The 16,426-nt window shown below is 39.7% G+C and overlaps 1 protein-coding gene across 2 annotated transcripts in view; it reads left to right on the forward strand.

Moving 5' to 3' along the window:
- LOC127662187 (transmembrane protein 260-like) overlaps positions 1–2,498 on the forward strand; it is a 58,423-nt gene extending 55,925 nt beyond the window's left edge. For both annotated transcript variants that reach the window (XM_052153276.1, XM_052153275.1), the window contains one exon: positions 624–2,498. In XM_052153276.1, the coding sequence (XP_052009236.1) occupies positions 624–878 (255 nt within the window). In that variant the 3' untranslated portion in view covers positions 879–2,498. The remainder of the gene's footprint in view (positions 1–623) is intronic.
- Positions 2,499–16,426: the final 13,928 nt, after the last annotated feature.

Consider the following 16,426-nt stretch of genomic DNA (forward strand, 5'->3'; position numbering starts at 1 on the left):
GTATTGTAGAGACTGTATGTACAGCATGAGCATACTGGATTGTGATTGATCTTCTATTTTTTGCATCTATTCAACCATTTACTTTGGTTGACCACACTCCACACTGGTGGCGTAGTGGTCTAAAGCACATAACTGGTAATCAAAAGGTCACTGTTTCGATCCCCACAGCCACCACCATTGTGTCCTTGAGCAAGGCACTTAACTCCAGGTTGCTCCGGGGGGATTGTCCCTGTAATAAGGGCTCTGTAAGTCGCTTTGGATAAAAGCGTCTGCCAAATGAATAAATGTAAAATGTAAATGTACTTTGCGTATGCATTGCAACTTAATTTAGGCAGAAACAAGCTGATAAACCTAAAACACTATTGTTTTGCTGCCTTCCAAGCACAGAAAGTGCAAATCAGGTTGAGAAATAGCCTAATCTAGCTAAATGTAGTTCTTGGGTACATGACATTTAGTGATTTAATGTTCTATCAGTTATGCCACCTCTTGGATTAAAGTATTTTGGATTAAGTCACTTTTATAAGGCTATAAATATTATCATTGAATTGCATTTCAAACATTCTCCTTTTCCTTATTGTTATACAAATTTTTTTAACATGTCTGGTCTTTTTTTTTATTGTCAGCTGTATTGTCAAATAGTGGATGCCCAGGTAGACTACCCAGCCAACTGGGATAAGAACCTGGCTCTAGCTGCAGAACGTTTGCTGCTCTCAGGGGGCGGAAGCCACGGTCGAGAAACCCTCCTGAGTCGCAGCATCCGCCACTTCAGCCGCTACCTTCAGAGAGAACCCACCGATCCCCAGAACAAAGCCATTCGCTCAGTCATCACACACCTTAGGAAAGAGAGGGACAAACTCAGAGACAGACAAAAGGGCTGAGACATTGTATAAAACAATGCTGAAAGCCTTTGAAATCCTAAACAACATAGACAATACATACGATAGGTGCCCCCTTTGACAGGGGCACACTACACAACAGAGAAGGTAACACATTAAAAAGACTTCAAGATATGCAGGTAAGACTAAGTTTAATCTGCATTTTACTGAGAGAGAGTTTTGCACAGTAAAAAGTAATGAAAGTGCTAAAATAGACAAATACAGTGGCCTCAAAAAGTGTTTAGACACCTAAGCAAGTGGCATTTATTTTAAAGAAAGATAGCATAAGCACATCCACAAAAACTTTGCTTAAAAAAATTAATCTATATTAGTTTTTTACCTTTGAACTTATAAAATAATAGATGTGTTCAAAATGAAGACAAGGTATTTGAACACTTTCTGGTTACCAAACCTTAAAAGAAGATGGCCATAGTTAATGTGATGATCTACACAGGTGGTTACTGTGCCAGGACACCTGTATGAACTTGAGGGACAGTGACACCTAAAAATTGATAACAGTTGGTTAAAAGCCATTGCAAAAAGGCTTTTTTTGAGAAAAGATCTAGCATCATTTGTTTGCTGATGCCACTTTATTTTGTTATCAAATACAATACCATTCAACCATTTTTAAGTGTGGCCTTAATGTCCAAATACTTTTTGGAGCCTCTATATATCAGAACACAAGAGTTTTGCATAGGCCACTGATCCACAACCTCATTATTGCAGAATGAGCCATCCATTTAGTTTGATCTGATCTAATGTCAGTTATACATAAATTATGGTTTAAATAGACTGTATGGCCTTGTGGACACTCCCTTATCATTAACAGGTTTGGCTATTGTATTATTCCATTGAATAAAATCTTACTTCCAACAAAAATAAAAATGGTTTACTGATGAATTAAGAGGAACTGGAATGCCAACAGCAAACCAGACCCCATCCATCTTCTATCAGTACCTGACCTCATTAATGCTCTTATCTCTTGTTGAATGTTTAATTTCAAACGCATGGGCATTAATCCTTCCCTTTGCTGCTTTCATAGCTTTCACTCTTCTGGGAAGGCTTTCCATTAGATGTTGTAACATGGCTGCAGGGATTTGCTCTCATTCAGACACGAGAGCATCAGTGAGGTCAGACACGGATGGTGGGTGATGGGACCTGTCTCACAGTAGGCATTCCAAATCATCCCAAAGGTTTTCACTGGGGTTCAGGTCTGGGCTTTGTGCAGGCCAGTCAAGTTCATCCATACCAGAGTCATTTATTTATGGAGCTCACTTTGTGCAAAGCGACAATTTCATGTTGGAAGAGAAAAGGGGCCTCGCTAAACTAAACTAGTGTAAAAATTGAAAGCAATTCTCTTGATGTCATTGTATACCGTAGCATTAAGATTTGTCCTCACAGAAATGACTTGTGTAGAAGTGTCTACATATTTTACCATATAGTGTACTGTAAACATGAAGTTGTAATTTCTATGTTTTTTTTCCAATTTGTTGATGTCCTTCATGTTACTAGAGAATTTGTACACGGTAGGTAAGGGACATACTCTTGTAAACTCAATCACAAGTGAAACTCTAAAAGACTTAACAATGTTTGTCTGTTTGTTTCTGTTGTAATAAAATTTTCAAAGGCACCCTGATCCACCGATCCCCCTCTGTCTCTCTCCATCTCTCTCTTCCTCTCTCTTTTTTGAATAATTATCCTTCAGCCCCCTGCTGTCATGCGTGTCTCTCTCTCTCTCACGTTAGGATCACAAAGGTCTCAGATTGAGATTGGTGGGGGGTGCGCCCAATTTGGGCTAAACCATGAGAGATTAAGAATGACCCATTAATCTGGGACTGATTTTTTAAATACCCCATCCTGTTCCCTGTTTCTGCTTTTTGCATTGCCTGCCCCTATCATCTCAAGTAGGTACAGCTGCAGCCTGGAGATCTCCAAACAGGGATGGAAACACTAAAAGAGGGAAGAGTAACTCTGGAAATGGGCAGGGTTACTCCAGAAGGGGGTTGGGCTAACTCCAAAAGGGGCGACACTTCCACACATGGTTTATGATAAGGGTTAGGTTATTGACTCTGTATGTCTTTGCTGGTAGCTTGGAGCTCCTGCCCCTTTTTGGAGCTCAACATGCAGTTACTGTATATCATTCAATATCATTGCCCAATACAGCTCTGAATTTATTTTTAAAAAGTAGTTCACCCAAAAAGTTGAAGATGAATCTGCATGTTCTTTTTGCTTATGCCTTCTATTGGTTGGAGTTTGTTTTGTGGAGTATTTTTTTCAGTAAATTGGAAATGTTAGGTAATTTTCTGTGTTCATGAACAGCCAGTTCACTGAACATTAGTTTCACTGTCCGAGGAAACTGAATGGCCTTTTTTTTCTTTTCTTCTTTGTGTGCTGGTTCCGCTAGTGGCTGGAGTTTTTTTTGTCGAGGAACACACCTTCGATACAGTTTTGTGAATTAATCTACACCTTCATTGCATTTATTCTGCCTATTGGCTGGAATTTGTTTTATAGATTATAGATTTTCTGTTATGTAATTCTGTCTCACAAAATTTGTACTGAAGCACCGGACTCGAGCAATCCGACGGCAAAGTTGTCATGGGGCTCTTGTAGGTGTACATGGACTGTTTGAGTTTAGAGGGATGAACACCTTCTAATGGTTGAACCCACCATGAGTTGGTGCTGTCGTGCGTGGTGCGTGGGAATCTTTTTTCTGTTTGTTTGGTTTGGGAAGAAGTTCATGGTTTGATTGTTGCATTAATGTTGGAATGTGGTCTTTATCATTTTATTTTTGACACACAATCTATTTTTTGTCTCTCTCCACGTGGAATGTGAATGGTTGAGGCACCCCATAAAAAGAAGGAAGGTTATTTATTTTTTTAAATGTTATAAATATGATATTGTGTTCTATAAGAAATGCATCTTTCCCCGTAGGATGCTGAAAAATTTTGGAAGATTATGGGGTGGGTATGTTTTCTTTCGTGCTGACTCAAGTAAGAGCAGGAGAGTCATTACATTGATAATTAAACATCTACAATTCAAATGTCTTAAACAGAGTAAAGATAAATTAGGGAGAATCATTATTGTTTTAGAAGAAACTTAGGGGCAAATGTTGATTTTGGATAATATTTACACATCTAACGCTGATGATCAGGGCTTTTTTATAGATTAAAGGTTTTATAGATTTAAGGGCTGTTACAAGCCGTTGACACCCCTCATGATAATATAATATTGGGAGGAGACTTTAATCTTTGATGGATTCAGTCCTTGATCATAATGACGCAAAAGTATGGAAGCCCCCTATGTAAGTAACACTGACACTTTACAGGATGTGTAAAAATGTTGGTCTTACAGATATTTGGAGACTTTTAAACCCATTTGGGAGGGACTATACATTTTTTTTCATCAGTCCATAAGATTTAATCTAGAATAGATTATTTTTTTTTTATGTCTAAGTCCCTCATTTCATCTGTTGTTGATTGTTCAATTGGAAACATCTTAGTCTCAGATCACGCCATGGTGAGTTTAGAGGTGTTGCCACATATGGAGAAATATAAATCCTATAGTTGGCACTTTAATGTATCCCTTTTGCAAAATCCTGATTTCCAACAAATGTTAAAGGCTGAAATCAATGTTTATATGGAGACCAACTGGTCCTCAGTATCCTCTTTGGGCGTGGCTTGGGAGGCACTTAAGGTGGTTCTTAGGGGTCGGATCATACAGTATGCCTCATTCATCCAAAAATCCAAAAGCACGAGAACTTGTGGAATTGGAAGGGAATATTAAAAGTGCAGAGGCAGAGCTGAAGCACAGATTGTCATCTGATGGCCTCAGAGAATTGACCCGATTGAACGATCATTGGTTCTCTTGCGATTGACTGGTCAATCGCGATCGACGTAATGAGCACCCCTATCTTAGTCACATGGCCAAACACGCACACTTACATCGCCATGAGGGCTAAATTCAAAATAAAGACCTGAATTCAGCTTATCTGCTCCTTTCGGCAGATAAACATTTAAAAGATTCTAGAATATGGGTTAAATGATTGCAAAAAGGTCTGAACAGAGGGTGATAATCTACTGTATTGAACGACAACAAGTAACAACCAGCACTCAGATGGTTTTGTGTTCATGTTTTCATCCTGAGTTGTCAACTACACCTTATCACATGCCTCTAAACTCCAGATGGATACTAAATAATGTCTACCATACACATGTACATTCACCTCCTTCTCTTCTTCCACTGAACTGCTCTCACTCTATCCATCCCTCCCTGTCCCTCTTTTTGCCTCTCTCTCATCTGAGGGATTGTGTGAACCCATGGAATCGCCGTGACTGTGGATGCAGGCAGGGAGCCACGGCAACACTGGAATGTGGGGTGCCTGAGCAGATAAGAGCTGAGAACCCAGCCAGAGAGAGAGAGAGACACTACTGAGCAAGCATGAAGTATTAAGTACATAGGATGGTGCATAAGGCATGATTGGACAGCGTAAGACAGGAAGTGCTAGAAAGAGGTGAATGGATGCTGACAGACAAAAATTAAATAGCACAGGGACATGGAGCCAAAAGAGAGAAGGGAGGACCACGAATTGGAAAATCATGAGCAAAGAGCCAAAGAGAGCAGCACAGTCATACACACACACACGTAAGATGGGATGCCAGCCTTATTCCTCTTTGCATTTAATTTACATCCCTGGCTGTATCAACCAATCGGATTGAGAGTAAAGCCTGAGGCTTAGGAGAGGAATAAAAGGACAAAAATGCCTTCGCTGCTCTCATCCCTCTCTGATAATACCCCCTCAGTTTCTATTTTCTCCTCCGCACCCAGAGAGAAGTAGATACTGTCTGAAATGCCATAGCAGAAGTGACCTCCGCTTCTTGCGCCTTGCTGATAGACCTCGCTAGCCGGGGGCCTGAAAGGGGGCTTTGGCTGCAGGGTCAATCTCCTCTCCTTCCTTTACTCCTGTTGGGAGGGTGGAGGGATGGATCGAAGACAGTGGATGAGGGTGTAAAGGGATGGAGATACAAAATGTGAAATTGGCTTTAATTTGCATCTCACATTACTGACTGGATGAAACAAAACTTGTCCAGTGTGGCAGATTCCTCTCAATTTATACAGAGAAACATGCTTTCTGAGGCTATGTCCGAATCTGAAGGCAACTGCCTTGCTGCCTCACAACCCAGTCAGCCAATGACTAAACAGGCTGTTTTTGTATGAAGGTATCTCCCATGGTTTCACTAAAAGTCACTTGGCCCGGGAACACGTTTTTATAAATGGCCCCCCTCATCAAGGCCATTTATTAGGCTACAGCATAGAGAACCATAGTGGGACTCTCTTATCACAGGGCCTGGGACAACTTTCCCGATTGTCTCACAAAATCTAGATGAATGCATTGTTATTGACAGGATTTTGTTGGCAGCATGCATTGACACCATTCTACATATTTTTCAAGTTTCAGGTATATCTATAATGTAGGTTTGTACATTATTAAGACCATTTGGTGACGATCCATGAAAGAAGGACCAAAGGTACTTTACAGTATCTCTTTCTCTTAGAAGAGTCTCCCTCTTACAGTTCCAGATTTGTTCTCACATCTCATTACACCCAAACGTCACGCATCCATTCTTGACCCCATAATCACACCCTTGAACCCCCGACACCTGCTGTCTACAACACCACCTCACCACCACTTCACCTTCTTATGTTCTCCTTTTCGTCTTCTCATCCTTCCCTTTAATAAACCTCTGAACAATAGAAAGATAAATGAGAGGGATTAGGCAGAGCAGGGATTGGGTCCATCTCCATTTCCCCGGATTGATTCTTGAACCTGTGTTAAATACCTGGCCCTAGACTTACATAGCTTTGGTTTGATGCCTGGGCTGGGTGGCTGGAAGCTGGTGGAGGGGTGAGGGGATGAATACTATAGGCTGATGTGCTGGGGTAGGGGGACAATGCGGCTCATGCCTGTGGTGGTTCTACTGGCTTTGGGAAGTCCTGATTGGAATGAGGCCATGCCAGGACAGAGGGGCAAATAGGGAAATAGATGAATGGTATCCACTGACTAGAAGCCATTCTGACAGTAGGTCTGGGTTTCTTTGATGATTTGATGAATAGGTATGTGTGTGTTTGAGTCCGTATGGCCACATACACATTGCAGCTAAATACAGTTGTCACTCCTCTGATTGCTTAATCCAGTTCTGTACACATACTCTTTGGTTATTTTACAAGTGCATTCTACAAGTGTCAACTGAATTCTACAGCCAAATTTACCCACAAAAAGGTAGTGACAACCAATTTTACATTAAATTTATGTTATGGAGAACAAAACCAAAACATGTTGTTTAATTCAGAGATGGCACACATTTAGACACCGTTTTTCTGAGGTGCAGTACTAGAAAACCATTTGCAAATTTTGATTCCTGTCTGTTTCCATTGTAGTTTCTCCCACCAGCCTTGCAGACTAGTGGCAACCAAACAACATGATGACAGGAAGTTGCTTCTGAAACTTCATGTACAGTGAAATCAACCGTATTCAGCTGAAATACACCTCAGACCAGCCCAGCTTCCCTGAGCTGCGGCATGTGAGGGGAATGGCCGCCCGGCATCCTGGCCCAATGGCCTCAATGTGTGCTCCAGTCCCTGGTATTGCATCTAATTCACCAGGGGTCCAGGACGCAGGTCCGGCGATGCATCTAATTCACGCTGGACCCTTCCCGCTCCTAGACCTACAAAGACACCAGTGGGTAGAGAATGGTCTCCTGAGTAGAGGCACACTCATTTCTTAAAGGCAGCGGTGCCTACTCTCATCAGGAGCTTAAGAAGGGTGGCTGATCAAAAGGACAGGTGTCGCTGACGTCAGGGGAGGAGGGCATCATGTCATACTGTGCATTCTAGAGGTAATATGTGAGTTTGAACCATTTTTGAAATTGCACATCGAAAAATATGACAACGCATGATCATGAAACCCCTCTTATCTTTCCACTAGGATATGTGAGGAATTTGTTGAACTCATGGTTGATCGAGTTTTGTCAGAGATTGTCAGTGAGTTCAAAATGACAGTGTAATGTTGATTCAGGCCCTGATGTATCTCACACAGAGCAGTTAACCTTTATTTTACATTATGTGTTAGAGCAGTTCATATGCTTTCTGCCTTATGTGTGTGTACTTTGAATTTTAGGAGCAATGGATGTTGACATTGTCAACTGCAGGGGGCAGTTCTCTGATAATGCTGTAAATATGTACAGGGCGTACAAAGGTTTACAGGCTCGCCTCAAAGAATTTAATCCACTAATTGAGTGGGGTTTGTGTACTGTACAGCAGACACATTAAGTCTGATTGGAGTGAATTGTGTCAGTTGTTGATTTGAGACAGCAGATTTTTTCAGCTTTTGGCAAACACTGTTCAATCTGGGTTCCAAGTCAACAGTTAGGTAGAAGGTGATTGCTGCTATGTATAATACAAGATGGGCTGCGCATGCAGAAGCCACACAGGCATTGTGCAAAAACTATGCTAATATCCAAGAGTCTTTGAAGTGAATTTCTGTGCAAAATGTGGCATTGTATTCTCCAGCGTTTTCAACAAACAAGTGTTGCAAGTGTTGTAGAGCTACACTTTTTTTAATGCTGTGGATCTGGTGAGATCACTACAGCAGTAAAGGCAAGCTCATAGCAAGATCAGTTTGATACATTCGAGGCCAGAGCTAAAACTATATTTCCAACAGTCTCACAGGTCTACAAAGAAATCACACAGAGTCAAAATTCTCAACTGGTGTTTTTTTAGTGGTGGTGGATAGATTGCTGGCAGAAATTGAATGCAGGTATGAATCATATGGATCAATCTTAGCAACACATTTGGCATCTTAAACAAAATCCCTGCCCGCTCTCTGCAAGAGCTGTGCAACAAAGCTGCTGATATGCAGTGTAGATACTCAGTTGATCTATCCATAATGGGACAAGACAGGCTGAATGATCTGACTCTGATTTCTCTTGAGAGTGAACTGGTGAGAAAGATAGATTTTTCTGATCTTATCAAGGACTTTGCTGCAAAGAAATCACACACACACATAAAAAACTAGACTGACTTGCTGTTAATTCCCTTCTAGTGTCTCTGGAATCAGAGCTTTAGAGAAAAGGCACCACTTTTGACTGCATTGATGGTTAGTGTTTAAATATTATTTTGTTTTTGTTTTGTTTAGTACGCCTATGGCATGTTCTGTTTTATATTCTCAAATGGTGTTTCTTTTTCCCATGAGCTACATCTTAAGGCCTGATTAGAAAAACTAAACTTTGAGTTGCTGTTAATTCCCATCTGTGTATCTGAGTGACTGGAAATGGCACCGCTTTTAACTTATTTGATGGCTGTTAATGATTAAATAATCTTTTGTCTAGTTGGCCTAAAACTTGTTCTGTCTCTTTATTTCAAAATATGCATATTTCTTTCCATGAGCTACATCTTAAGGCCTGATATGGTGTAGGAGCCTACCATTGTGTGTCATGTGTCACTGGGGCAGATTCACTAAACAGTTGCGGCACTTTTGCGCATGGTATTTCAGCGCCAAAACCTGCATCTTATTCACTAACCACCCGCAATCTATTTTAGCAGGCACAGTATTTCAATTAATTTAGGATATAAAATGATGTCATTGTCATTCCTTTCCATGCAAACATGCCTCCATTCTATGTAAATTACGCTCATTGTAGATTGCACTTCAATCACAAAAGTTGCCTGGCACAATTTAGATCGTGCTATTACAGCCAAATGAAAGTAGGTGGTAAAATCTATTTTATTCTAAAGAGACATTTGTGAACATTTTCAACCGATCACATCAGCAGTAAATAATCAAATATTCATCAAATGATGGAGAATAGTATTTTCCAGATGCACAGTGTCATCAAGTGCACATTCTGCCTGTTTAAGAGATGATCCAGACATCTGGATCAAAGTGATGTTGTACAGTCCCGGGAGATACGGTGGTAAATGGTCTGCACTTATATAGCGCTTTTTTTTTTTAACCTTAGAGGTTACCAAAGCACTTTACACTGTGTCCCAATCACCCATTCACACAAACACTCATACATCAATGGCTAGCCTGCCATTGGGAGCAACTTGGGGTTCAGTGTCTTGCCCAAGGACACTTCGGCATGTGGAGTTGTGTGGACCGACCCTGCGATTGGCAGCCGACCTACTCTACCACCTGAGCCACAGAAGATCAAGATCAGATTTGTGTGTGCAAATTTCACTCAGCAGCAATTTTTAGCCGTCTTCGCCATAATTTCTTTAGTGAATCGGGAGATAAACAAGCGAAAAGAGCGCGTGCAAAACAGCCCTTCCCCTTTGTTTGAAGCTAGAGTCTGAAGCATTCAGTGCTACATTCCTATAGTTTTCTGAGAAATTCCTTGAATTGTCTTTCTGAAATGGTAAACTAATATTTTATGGTGTAGGTTGGGCCCCAACAATGAGTCCAGCCCAGGGGCCCCAACACCCTAAGTCTGGCCCTGGCAATCCCTTTCAAACATTTTTGCATTAATTCAAATGTTATTATATATCTCTATATCGTGTTGCGAGAAAAACCTCCAAGACACAGATTCTGGTCGCACAGGAACCAGGATGCAATTGAGTTCACATAAACATTGATGAGCATGATTTGGAGGTTGCATTTTTGCTCTGTAATTGCATTTTTACTCCACTGACAGTTGGGGTTTGAGGTAGGGGGTAGAGTTAATAAAATATGCATTCTTGTTGACTGTTTTGAACCATTTTCAACTAAAAATATAACTTGCATTTGGTGCCATTATGTGAAAATTTCCTGTAGAAACTGGAGCTCACACATGCCCATACATTCAACAACACTTCCAGCTTCAGCCACTGGGGGCAGTGATTTGAATATCAGTAAGCACTCACCAATTTCAGCAGTAAAACTTTCAACCTACTTTTGCCGAATTCACCATTTTATCAGTCTGAACCCACACAGCACCTCTGTCAATGTAGTTTTACTAAAAATTTTGAATTATAAAACATCTCTGGTTGCTATATCGTTTGTCAAAAAAATTGCAAAACAGGTTGAACAGTTTCTGTTTTTTCCCATTCTTGTTTTTGTTAAAAGCCATGAGATGCCAAATCGTCAACTATCACAAGTTCAAAAGTGACTCCTGTATTCCATACACACAGAAAGTATCATTTTAATATGGTTCCAAAAAGGACTCCTAAAATCCACATGTAAAATCTGCATTTATTTATTTGAGGAATAGGCCTCTGTGATAAGACCATGTGACACTGTGTCACTATGACTGAGCGTCCACAGCCATTTCATAAAAGATCCTTTTGCTTTGCAGCTTAATGCAGAACAGTCTCATTTTCTGATCCATGTATAGAACTATTTAAATAATGGAGAGGTAAACTCACAAATTAAACACCTTTATGAATGTTGGCAAGCTTTGAAACAGCATAATGTCTCATTGTATAGAAGAAAATGTCAGAAGGGATGAGATGATATCTTTAGCTTTCATATGATGTTGCTATAAGTGAGTGTGTATGTGTGTTTGTGTGTGTGTATTGGCCCAGAGCAGTGTTTACAATTAAACGGACCTGTATTTCTACTCCCTCCGGTTTTAATTTTGTGCCACATTAAGGAAGTGCGATGCCATTGAGGACACAGAGCCACATTTTCATAATTTGCTGCCGCAATGTGCTTGCATCTGTGGCTGTGTCTGAATGCATGCCTGAGGAAGAGGAACAGCCACCATCCACCGAGAGAGAGAAACTTCATATCAATATTCACACTTAGATGAAATATCAAGTGCGTTTTCTTCAATTTGTTGCTCTGTTATGGATTTAAAGTAGTTTCTAGTCGTGTTGCAGCACCTTTCTAGCACTTACCAAAACATTGTATCTTAAAGAAACATCCAAAAATATAAATTCTGTCATCATGTTCCAAAAAGAAAAGACAGTTATCTAATATAAGTCTTTTAAATTCATACGATGGGTTTGCGTGAGCAATGGACTGAAATTTAAGTCGTTATTTACTTAAATTATTCCCCTCTGTCGTAGCTCTCAAATCTCATTTGTGTTTGCATATGTTGAAATATTCTGCACGAAGATGCGTCACACCAGGTTTAAAGTCAATGATGCTTAACGTTACTGGTTCTTGCATGACACGTCAAGTTTAAATATGTGGAAGTACATTTGAGATTAGAGAGCTAGCGCAGTGGGGAAGATCATCGTCGAATAGTGACTTATATTTTGCTCTGTTTCTCACACAAAGCTAATTTATAGCTTCACAAGACATGGAATATTGTGTTTGAGCTATATAGACTATTTTTATGGTTCTCTTTTGTCCTTCTTGGGGCTTGAACGCCCCTTGCAAACTATTCCTTTGATCTCTCGGAATATCAAAACATGTTTGAACAAAATACCAACAGCAGCTTGGTTATTTCAGTATCGCTGATGGTGAGTCAATGGATACAGTGTCAATACAGTGTCAACGGTGAGTCAACGGACTACAGTTTCATTTGTTTACGATTCATATTGCAACAAACATTCAATCAGGGAAGGCTTGATTAACACTTTTTCATAATTTCTTGTGGAAAATATTTGTGAAGAGCTTAAAGGGATAAATCATGTTCTGAAAAGTTTACATTTCCACCCTGACAGACAGGAGCTAATCGTAGCATTGGGGGAACATTGGAAGAATGTTTCATAATGGGCAGACACCGGCTAATCTAAAAAGCTCCCCATTTACAAATGAAAATCCCAGGATCCAATTGGGCTAATGAAGAGAGTTGAGCGGGATAATACGATGTGCTGTAATGCTGTGTAAGAGGCCTGTAATGTTGTGTTGGTGGTGAAGCCTGTGTGCTGTGAGTTGTGTGACTGACTGGAGAGACTTCCAGGGCCCGAAGGCCTGGCTGCCGCTCTCAGTGCCTGCCTCGAGAGACCTCTTCCCTGGTAAGATCTGTCTTTCTGGCCCTTCTGGATGAGGAGTGCATTCGGCATGCTAAAGTGGTGCAGAATGGACTCTCCTCTGATCTCTTGCCCCGTCCGTTCCTACTGTTCTCCATCTGTTTTTCAGTTTCAGACAGGTTTGAATGGAAAATGTACTGAATGAGTCCGTTCCGGACATTTTCTACCTGTGTCACTGTTGCATGTGGTAAAGGACATACATATTTGCATTCTTGCCCTTTGTCTTCTGTTTTTGCCCATATTGTACATTTATATATCTCCGATGCATGAATTATTATTATCAGGAACACTCAGGATTGTGTTTATGTTGCGCTGACTCCAAGTATCATAGGGGCAGCATCAAGCAAAACAGAAGTTCTCAGTGACAAACGTCATTATGGAAATGCCCTATTGGCAGTCAGCTATGATTCATTCATGAAAGCGTCAAATGGCAGGGAATTATTGCGGTAGAGTAATATTTAGCTGGTCATATGATCTAAAAATGGCGGTATTAAGCTTACAAAGCTTCTTTATTCTCTAAGACTGATATGACTAGAGTCTTTATCTCATGTGAGAGTAGATCATTTAAAACATATTTTCCAAAAATACTTTTCTACTGTCTTTTTGTTTAAAAGTTTAGCAATTAGCAAAAGCATTATAATGAAAAATACTGAGTGTTCCTTTAAAGGGATAGTTCACCCCAAAATGAAGATTATCTCCACATTTACTCACCTTCCTGCCATCACAGATGTGTATGACTTTCTTTTTTCAGCAGAACACAAAAGAAGATTTTAGAAAAATATCTTAGCTCTGTAGGCCCATACAATGAATGTGAATGTTATCAGACATTTGTAGCCCCAAAAATCACATAAAGGAAACCTAGAATGAATCCATAGGAATCCTTTGGTTAAACCCATATCTTTAGAAGTGATATAATAGGTGTGGGTGAGAAACAGAACAAAATTCATGTCATTTTTTAATCTAAATCTCCACTTTAACTTTCACTTTTGTGACTTTCAGACATAAAAGTGGAGATTTAGTGTAACATTTTTGATATTACATTTTGATCTGTTTCTCATCCATTCCTATTATATTGCTGCAGAATATATAGATTTAACTACTGGAGTCATATGGATTACTTCTGGTTACTTTATGTGATTTTTGCAGCTGCCAAGGTCTGATCACCGTTCACTTTCACTGTATGGACCTACAGAGCTGAGATATTCTTCTGAAAATCTTAATTTGTGTTCTGGAGAAGAAAGAAAGTCATACAAATTTGGAGGGCATGAGGGTGAGTAAATATGAGAGAATTTTCATTTTTGAGAAACTATTCCTTTAAGCTATTACTCTTTTTTTCTCTCTCTCTCTCCGTCTCTCTCTCTCTCTCTCTCTCTCTCTCTCTCTCTCAAAATGATTTGTTTTGAGAGAGTTACACCTCTGTCCACAACAATAGAAGACATTGGAAAATACCCCAGAAACACTTGGACCGCTTTTGTCAGCCATATTATGAGTTAGGGTCCAAAGTAATCACCCATGCTGTTTTGGATGTAACATCACACCTTGAATGATTTAAATATTTTTAAAGATCTGTCTACTATTGTGGCCACCATGCATCAAAGGGATAAAGGTTATAGTAGTGAATGACAACCATATTCATGCATACTCATGTATTCGCACCATATTTATGGTACTCCGAGGTACTTCAAAGTATATCATGGTATTACCGTGGTACATGTCCAAAAACATATGGCATTACCATTCTGTCAATCTCAACACAACATGATGACACCGTGGTACTTTTCAGTACTTTTATGTTATTGTGCCCACTCTTTTATTACCTGTTTCCTTTCTCATCCTTGTTTTCGCTCATTTTCACCAACAACGGACCCTCCCCCTCTTTCGTGCAGTCGCTCTCGCAGATGTGCACAAACAAGAAGAGATTAAAGCAAAACGAATCTAAACAGACAAACGGAATTAGACTGACGGGTGTTGGTGGCCTGGGTTGGAGTGATAAACACAGTAATGCAGAGTGTGTGTCTGTGTGTTTGTGCATGTGTGTGCTTTCTAGTGTCTAGAGGATTATAACAGTGGTTAGGTGTGTATGCTGGGTTGATTGCTTTTGGGTTCTGCGAAGTGTTTGTTTTATGCGTTCTGTTTTTGTAATTGTTTCTTTTTCATTTCTAAGTGACATCAGCATGAACTGAATGTTTTCACTGACAAACACATATATAAAAACTTAAAAAATGGCCTTGTGGGACTAAATACGACATAATGAAAAGCCATATTGAAGACATAGGACACAGAGATGACATGAAGACATGTTAGCATGTACCGCAGAGTAGTAGCAGATCCTTGACTCAACTCTTCAAAGTGTCTTGTTGTGTGTGCACAGTCAGCAGACTGACGTGTGTGTGAAGGTGAGAGTGTGTCAATGGCCACTAATGGGTTGTTTTGATCACCTGTCTGTGTCTGATTTCAAAGCTGCAGGCTACAATTCCATAGTGTGTGTGTGTGTGTGTGTGTGTGTGTGTGTGTGTGTGTGTGTGTGTGTGCGTGTGTGTGTGTGTGCGTGTGTGTGTGCGTGCGTGCATGTGTGAGCGTGTATTTATCACTTTGTGGGGACCAAATGTCCCCATAAGGATAGTAAAACCCGAAATGTTTGACCTTGTGGGGACATTTTGTCAGTCCCCATGAGGAAAACAGCTTATAAATCATACTAAATTATGTTTTTTGAAAATGTAAAAATGCAGAAAGTTTTCTGTGAGGGTTAGGTTTAGGGGTAGAGTTAGGTTTAGGGGATAGAATATAAAGTTTGTACAGTATAAAAACCATTATGTCTATGGAAAGTCCCCATAAAACATGGAAACACAACATGTGTGTGTGTGTGTGTGTGTGTGTGTGTGTGTGTGTGTGTATATGTGTGTGTGTGTGAGAGAGAGAGTGATCGAGAAATGAGAGTTTGTGGACAAAGTGTCTGGCAGACACATTTTAGATCAGATGTGTGGATGACCACCTGCCAACACATTTCAAAATGAACCAAATGTAATTGCAAAAATACTGATGGTTTCCAAACAGATTTCTCAAAAAATCTATTTTTAATTTTTACGATTTTTGGGACATCTGGCAACTAGTACGACACTTTTTTTTCACAACAATTGTCATTTTGTAGAAACGTGAACATATAAGCATGATTGTACATTCAATAAAAGATACTAAAATCTAATTTAAGTTCAAAAAATTCATTAAAATAACCTTTTACATTTAAAAGAAATAACAATACAATGAATGAATAAGAATGTTTGATGAATTGTGTTTCTAATAGAAATATAGAATTTTTATGTTTTAATTTTAAAACATAATTTTTTTTAAACTTGTAAATGTTGATTTAATTAATCTCTTAGAATATCTGAAGGCAAGCAAAACCAGATTTTTCCTTCTGGCCCAACAGTCAGAGAGCATGTGAATAGAACAGATTATAAACGGATGGAAAACTGATCTGAATCTTCATATGAATCTATAACATTTCTGTCAAATTGTACCAGTTATTACAGTTGGTGATGCTTCTCCATTAAAGGCACACATTTTGTTTTCAAATTATTTTCTCTTGCTCTGCACAA

Source organism: Xyrauchen texanus, chromosome 22, assembly GCF_025860055.1.
Source record: "Xyrauchen texanus isolate HMW12.3.18 chromosome 22, RBS_HiC_50CHRs, whole genome shotgun sequence".
NCBI classification, from domain to species: domain Eukaryota; kingdom Metazoa; phylum Chordata; class Actinopteri; order Cypriniformes; family Catostomidae; genus Xyrauchen; species Xyrauchen texanus.